At 44.3% G+C, this 7,745-nt stretch overlaps 1 protein-coding gene across 3 annotated transcripts; it reads right to left on the minus strand.

The window, feature by feature from the left end:
- Positions 1 to 2,637: 2,637 nt before the first annotated feature.
- On the minus strand, positions 2,638 to 7,489 carry LOC117860320 (exosome complex component RRP45A). Of its 3 annotated transcripts, XM_034743595.2 has the most exons (10): positions 7,279 to 7,488; positions 6,836 to 7,045; positions 6,648 to 6,743; positions 6,433 to 6,547; positions 6,108 to 6,188; positions 5,811 to 5,999; positions 4,227 to 4,495; positions 4,067 to 4,122; positions 3,109 to 3,332; positions 2,638 to 2,929 (listed from the first exon to the last, which is right to left on the minus strand). In XM_034743595.2, exons 1-9 carry the CDS (start codon positions 7,404 to 7,406, stop codon positions 3,127 to 3,129), a joined length of 1,350 nt encoding a protein of 449 aa, XP_034599486.1. In that variant the 5' UTR covers positions 7,407 to 7,488; the 3' UTR covers positions 2,638 to 2,929; positions 3,109 to 3,126. The 3 variants fall into 3 exon arrangements, with proteins under 3 accessions (XP_034599486.1, XP_034599491.1, XP_034599499.1); XM_034743600.2 differs by lacking the exon at positions 4,067 to 4,122 and having other exon boundaries at positions 4,330 to 4,495; XM_034743608.2 differs by lacking the exons at positions 2,638 to 2,929; positions 4,067 to 4,122 and having other exon boundaries at positions 3,108 to 3,332; positions 7,279 to 7,489.
- Positions 7,490 to 7,745: the final 256 nt, after the last annotated feature.

Below are 7,745 nucleotides of genomic sequence, written 5' to 3' on the forward strand. Positions count from 1 at the left end.
GCCTTTGGTCCACACTTGCAGAGCATATATAGGAAGCATGGAGCAAAAGTTTACATTTAGAAAAGGTGAGGACATATACTAGTTGTATCGGTACACACACCAGAAAAAAACGTTCGTTATTCATGCTGATTGATTTTGGTCTTCACGCAAATGTGGTTCCTTCGTTTCCGCATGAGGCTAACCAGAAAAATCACTGGAACCAGCAAAGGTATGATTCCCTGCCGCGCGCGAACTTTGACTCGGAGCTTAAACTTAACACGTTGCTAGCGCAGTCAAAAATGCCCATGTTACGTATATTTCCTCCATTTCACAATACTTGTTTTAGTTTCTTCTATTATTTTAGTTGTTGTTCTATAACTTCAAGGCAACTTTGATCCATTATTTCCAGTCCGACCCCTGATTAATAAATACACACTTTTGAGTGAGTTTGAACTTTCGAAATCATAACCGCAAGGATTAACTGAGTGCATATTGTGCATAAGACACTACCGACCTTCCATCCAACCCCTTTTATCCCGATTAATATTAGACCCGTGACTAAAGTGGCTTTAGTCCCGAGTTAAAAATGAGGTACCGAAAGAACACCGCGGGAGGAGCTTTAGTCCTAGTTGTAAATACCAACCGGGACTAAAGCTCCCATTTAGTTCCTGTTGTAACGGCTCCAAAAAATCCCACCGACGCTCCCCTTTTGTCCCGGTTGCCGGTTGGTAATTTCAAACCGGGACAAAAGATTTATTCCTGGTTGGAATTACCAACCGGGACAAAAGGGGATTGGCTCCAACTGGGATAAAACGTTCTTCCCCCTCCTTATCTTCTCCATGCGCTAAGTCTTTCTTCTGCTCCTCTCCCTTTCTTCTTCCTCCTCCTCCTTCTCCTCCTCTCCTTCCACCTCCTGATCCTCTCCCTCCGGCGCGGGTGGCCGCCCCCTCCCCCTCCTGCCCCTCCTCTTCCCCCTCTGCTCGCCCCTCACTGGCAGTGAGGAGCGGTAGCGGGGCGAGAGCTAGCGAAGCGGATGCATGCGGCGGGGCGCGGATGCGTGCGGCGGTGGGCGGAGGCGTGCCACAGCGGGCCGAGGCAGATGCATGTGGGCAGCGGATGCGAGCGAGCGGCGTGGATGCGTGCGGCGGCGGGCGGCGGCCAGCGGGTGGAGGCTGGCGGCGGTGGGTGGCGCGGGAGCCAAGTCGGGCGGAGGCCGTCTGGTGCTTTTTTTAATGTCTTTGAATTTTTTTAGTCCCGGTTGACTAAAAGGATCTTTAGTGACCTCTTTTATCTCGAAAAATTTATCCCGGATAGCTTTTTAGAAAGATTTGAGGCCTACTACCAATCGGAACTAAAGTCGAGTTTTTCAGTAGTAAGACTAAATCGAGGGACTAAAGCCGAGTTTTTCAGCAGTGAGACTAAACCGACAAGTACCATGAAACAGAGAGAGTATTAGATCAAGCCAAGAATGGTAGACATTTGAATAATACTTTGAACACAGGCCATATATCCCATTACAGTGAAAGAATCGAATAATATCAATGTTGCACATTTGAATAAATCAGGCGCAGAATACAAATTAGGGTGTTGGATTCATTCACACAATCTTTACAATCTTCAGATGGACCAAAAGTGCTTTTGCATACCATCCGTGACGAATCGGGATAGTATGACTCCATCCGATTTGAATTGGAATTCAACTAGTACATAGCGAATGCCTTAGCAAACAGTAGCAGCTCTGATGTGCTGACAAATAACCCAAAGCATCTTAAAATTCAAAATACTACCATGTCAGCCCATGTTCTGCCTTACTGGCCTCTCACACAGAGCCTGAATCATTCTACATTTCTGTTAACACATCTCTCGTCTGCAGGTTGCTGTTTTGGTTTCCTCTAATATTTCACAATAAAATTAGAAAAAAATGTGAAGCAATAGAAAGAACAACGAACAAGTCTAGAAGGCTGGGAGCCTCGAGGCTCTGAAAAATTCTAACTGTAACATGAACATTAACAGGCCCGATTTTGCAAAGCATTTATAGCAAGCATCGACCAGAAGACTGTTCACCAGTCTGTCTCCCATGAGGGGGAAGGTGATTCTTTATTACGGTTGAAAACGCATGATCCATTGCAATAGTTTGTATTGAAAAGATGATGCGTGAATGCTATTATTCAAACCAGCGGAAACAGTAGGCCCAGCCCTTGCCGAAAGGTAACGCAACAATGGTCCGCCACCAAAATTTAACTTCGAAACGGAGTTTAGACTTGATGCTAGCAGCCTAGTAGAACAATAAGTTTAAACAAAGAGAAAACTTCGAAGAAAGGGTCTCTTTGAAAAGGCAATCGGATGGGAGAGTTGATGGCGATTTCAGTTCCTTTGCCCTACTGATTTTCTTTTTCTTTTTTGAAACGAGAATGCAGATTTCAGTTTAATTCCCGTACCTATGACGGATCCCAGGTCAACCCTTGAAACGCAAGAATGCAGTCATTTTGTATTATACAAGTTTGATGTTCCATCAGACCAGGGTTAGATGAGGTTACGGCCGAAGTTTACTCGTTTCTCAATGAGTAACTGTTCTTCAAGGTGTCAAAACTGTTCAGGTCCATTTTAACGACCGTTGACAACAGAAGTTGATGGATTAACGGTACCGTGGAGCGCATGAGTCCTTAACAAATTAATTCCATTCCAGCATTGCTGCTCAGTACAAACATTCGAGCATGACATCGAATAAGGATAAGCAGGGACATCATGCATCACAAGGCTAGTTGCAAAGTTTACTGAAAACTTGACCATTCCTAGAATACAATTTTACAGCTTGTACAAAATTTGCTTGTGGTCACTTGCATCAGTAACGTCTAAAAACACAGAATAAACCCCTCAAGCATGCCGCTCCGAAGAAGAGCCATCAGTCAGGAGAATTTGAATGGGAGTTGTAGGCTATCATTTGATTTACCTGCAGAACGATACCATCACATTTTTTAGCATTAGAGTACTCAATAGGCATAGCATACAACTGTAGCATGTGCAATAATCACGACGAGCAGCGTGTAATTTAACATTGGCAAAGTGTAGTCAGGACTTATTAGTAAGAATGCCCACACAAACTACAGAACTACACAACTGACCACTCACCTTAGGCTTGCGATTAATCTAACTCCTGTCAGTTTTCTTCTTCTTTCTTTTGTGTTTTGGTTTGATAGCATCTTTTAGGCTCTTTGGAGATCCAGTTTCCTGGGCCTCTTCTGACTCTCCAGCAGCCCCAGAGCTTGATGTGCTTTTCACCTCAGCATTGGATGATTCAGTTAACATTGGTTGGGCATCCTCATGGCTGCTGGCCTTACCCATAGTTGCCGGATCTGCATGTGGAGCGTTAAACGATCATAAGAAACTGTATCTGAACTCATGAGGAGAATCAGTCTTGGCAAAATTAAGACATAAAAAAGATTCCTCAAGGAAGGCTCAAGCAGATTAAGTATGTCAAATCAAAATGACCGTAAACTGAAGGATGTCTCTGGACTGGCTGAGGCAGATTTATACATATCAGAATTTAAAGGACTGAAAGCACTCCCTCCGTCCCAAATTACTATTCGTTTTGGCTTTTCTAGGTACATAACTTTTGCTACATATCTAAACATAGCATATATCTAGGTGCATAGCAAAACCTATGAATCTAGAAAAGCCAAAATGAATAGTAATTTGGGACGGAGTAGAATATATATCAGCCCTAAATGAAGTACCAAAACATGACCAGAATTTTTTTCTCGAACGACGCAGGAGAACTGCGTGTCATTTCATTAAGGAGGAGAAAACAAATGTGTCCAACCTGAGTACAGAACACACCCCACTGGAACTAGATTACATACGCGCCCCTAAACATGGAAAAGGGCGACCAAGCAAATGCCATAGCCTAAGAGGCAGTAAAAACATGACCAGAATAACAGGGGGAACAAGCCATAACGATGGTATTTTCATCATCAATGGGCACTAAAAATGCCAACCAAAGAATGTTTGCAAGCACATCACAGAGAGTTTGTATTGGCAGTTAGAAGCAAAAAGAGAACTCATGGTATGTAAACAAAATTAGCAGTACCCGGCAACTGAGAAATTCTGAGGGAGCTTAATGAAACTCCTTTAGAATATGGGTCCCTACATGGCAAAAATCAGGACCAGTTGGCAAAAACTTGTGTCAAGCAAATATTTAATGCTAAATATCTACAACTTGGTAAACAAAACATCAGACTAATCGCTACCAATTTGATGGACCACCAATGAATGTTGATGTTTGTTTGTGTTTAGCAATTCTGTCCCCAGTCAAGGGTGAATTCCCTTTTATATTTCGATGGTCCTCATCACCTTTGCTTATCTCCTGAACATCACTGGGTGTCTTCACAGTTTGCGTTTCCAATTCACCATCACCTTTATCCTCCATAGTTACATCAGTAACATTAATTTTCTGAGGCAACGAGGTTGGCAAACGTTTTACTTTCTTTAAAGCTTTCTCAGTGGTGTATGAGTCTACCTGAAACCAAAGAATACAACCGTTTGATGCTTGATGAAATGCAAAGCCAACTGTTGAATGAGAATCATAATCTGTATAGTTTTGCATTCCATAAAATGTTCAAAGACATGTAAACTGCAATATTTGTACTTTTAAAAAACACATTTAGTGGCGGTGGTCCTCAATTCTACCACCTCAAACCCCCTCTTCCCTCTCACAAAATAATCAGCTGCGTCATGTGGGCCCACCAGTACTACCTCACCCAGCACAGCCTCCCACCCATTTGTGTCCACCCTCCTCTCACACAACTAATCAGGTTCCCACCCAGCGCTTGAGGCCAGTGTCCCTACATCCTCAGTGGGAAGGTACTTGCCACTGCCACTAACCGTAGATACAACCTCTCTTCAGTCCTCCCTGCATTCTGTCTCATTTTCTTCACGCCTTCACTCATGTTCGAAAGAGAGGTAAAAAAACAATTTGAATGACATGTTTATATTAATTTAGCTCCGATGAGGTGGCTTTTCAATCTAGTGTATCTCTACTTAAGGATTGATCAGCTCACATGTTTGTTTTCAAGCCCACAGAATCAATAGAAGGCTATAATTGCATATGATATTCATTGCTATGGAAACATGAGTACAATGGATTCTATTCAACTCCTGGCGGCCGGCAGCCATTGTAATGAACCCAATCTGGAGACATGGTCAGTGGTCACTCAGATGGTGCACGTCCAGTGTGTCATCCCTGACAAGTGAACAGTGTGTTCTTTTTATTCCTCCGAACTGGTGCTCAAATTGTGGCACCACCTGAATTTTTTCTGCAATGCATTGTGCTTGCTACTTTATTTCTCATTTTCTGCTACTAGCACCCCTCCATAGAACAAATGCTAGAGATGCCGTAGGTTCAGTTCTCGCTTCTGGAGCATCAACGTTCACAGAAATTGCTTGACTTGGTTAAATTTGCATGTGTATCTAGTGGAGAGGTTGCTACTATAAGGGAAAATATTTCTGGTGAGTAAAACGGGCTAAATTTGCATGTGTATCTAGTGGAGAGATTGCTAGTATAAGGGAAAATATTTCTATTGAGTAAAACGGGGAATGTAGTCTGCTGCAGATGCTGATGTAGTGTAAGTGAACATTTTTCAACTAAGTAAATATGCAACATAATCTTTATGTAGGTAAAGAAGGAATTTTGTAATGCAAAAGTAAATGCCATAGAATTTCACTATAACGCAATTAACATCATTTACGTGATTTGGTTTTTAACTTGTTCATTTGGGATCCCTATCGAAGCATGGACACCTTGGCTAGTCATCAATTTGAGGCCCCTCACTTACTGCTTTCTTTATTTTGCTTGTTATATCAGCAGCCTTAACCGAAGCAATTCTTAAACACTGCATAACAACACTTGACATGACGCCCTCCCCACCAGCTTTTTGGATGGAACAAATATCACCATTTGAGTTAATTGTAGCAGTCATCCTCCCTCCCATTACTGCTTCTTCCTTGTATGTGGGGTCAACAACCTACACAAAAAGATTAAGTTACACAATTGAGGATGACAATGATAGAACATGATGGCCATTAGTCAAAAACTCAAAATCAGTTTAATCTCCTGAAACATAGGGACGTACCACGATGTTACCTTCACCAAAATATGCAAAGGTTACAGCAATGGGCATATGATGTATTGTAAGAGGGATTGGATCCCTGGCCTGTAAAATACATAAGAAACAGAACACAAGATAGGTCAGTGGTGTCAACAAAGCAGGTCAGAATGTGACAACTAGCAATGGGTCTATATTGAAGTTGTGTGTACTGAAATTTATGGGAACCCTGCAAATTGTTCATAACAACCTAGTAAAGTAGTGAATCTAATGCTTTACAAGGGTGCTTGAACTTTGAATGATATATTAGCAAGATGATATAAAGCAGAACACATTGCAAGTGGGTGTCTACCTCAGGATCATGTACTATAACTTGCTGACCATCGTCCCCACCAATTGTGCATTCAGGCCTCCGGAAAGTAGACAAGGCTGCCAACGCAGCAATGTTAGCTGCATCAATGAGATTCCTGAGGGAAAGCATGGCAATGGACAAGCTTAGAACTGTAACTTGAAAGTGTTGACAAATTAATTATATCATCAGACAATGCATAACCCAATAACCCGTACCCTCCATTATCCAAGATGTGAAGGTCGACACGCACAGACCAAACATGCTTCCCAGCAACAACACACAGGGACTCCATGTCCACGGCCCGGCTCTCCCTGGAAAAGACATAAGCACAGAAAGAAATCCTCATTAGACTCCGCGCTCAAAATCCTTTGATGAAATAAAAGAGAAACAAGAATCTGGGGACCTGAGGCCACGGTCGATGACTCGGCCAAGCTCAATTGCTGATTCTCCAGGACGCCCAGGCTCGAAGACGGGGTCGGCCATGGGCGAGAACTCTGTGAATATGGCCAGCGTCCCCTCGTTCGGCCTGTCCCTGTAGGGCTGCACCAGCTGCGCGGTCACGTAGCCGAGCACGTGTGTCTCCCCTAGCTGCACCTCCGACGAACCGTCCTCCCTGGAGTTCCCAATAGCAATATCATTATATCAATATGGAAGCAAACCCACTCGCCTAGTCAACGCCCAAAATCGCCACGCGCCGGAGCAAAGCGAGGCCAAGCCGCCGCGGCGGCGAGACCAAATTGCGCGCGGCCATTGACGGCCGAGGAGCAATCTCGACCCGGAGGAGTGGGACGTAACTGAGATGGGACTAGGTAAGAAGGTGGGGGTGAGGCGTGGAGGTGGATGTACCTGCCGAAGGTAATCTTGAGTGTGCGGAAGTCGAAGGAGTGGCGGCCGTCGACGCGGAGGTCGGACTCGAGCGAGCGCTCGATGAATGCGCGCTCGTTCACCGTGGGGCGCCACCGGAGGTGCTCCATGGCCGCGGACTCTCGCCGGCGGCGGGAGAGAGCTAGGGTTTTAGCGGCCCAAGGGGTTTGGTCGGTTTGGTTTGGTCGCGTCCGTTTTCTTTCCTTTTGAGAGAGGGGTGGGGCCGCGACGGACCGAGCGGTCCGTGAAAGGAGCGGACTGCGGGAAAGCAACAACATATCCTGTATGAGCCGGGCCAGGATTGTGGGCTGGGCCGTGGCATAAAAAACACATTTACTCTCTTTAAAACGCGCACACTAATCTTTTTATTTTTAAAAAAAATGGACGCTCAATATACTCACGCGAAAAAAATTCTGAGAGGAAATTGATTTCCTATCTGTCTCTTTGAA

Source organism: Setaria viridis, chromosome 1 (assembly GCF_005286985.2).
Source record: "Setaria viridis chromosome 1, Setaria_viridis_v4.0, whole genome shotgun sequence".
NCBI classification, from domain to species: domain Eukaryota; kingdom Viridiplantae; phylum Streptophyta; class Magnoliopsida; order Poales; family Poaceae; genus Setaria; species Setaria viridis.

Bases quoted from the DNA above. Each gene is read 5' to 3' on its own strand.
- LOC117860320 (XM_034743595.2), bottom strand. From the start codon at position 7,406: ATGGAGCACCTCCGGTGGCGCCCCACGGTGAACGAGCGCGCATTCATC. The intron at 7,046-7,278 runs GTACATCCACCT...TGGGAACTCCAG, and splicing joins CTCAAGATTACCTTCGGCAG to GGAGGACGGTTCGTCGGAGG. The intron at 4,496-5,810 runs GTAAGTGAGGGG...CTTTGGTTTCAG, and splicing joins CAAGCAAAATAAAGAAAGCA to GTAGACTCATACACCACTGA.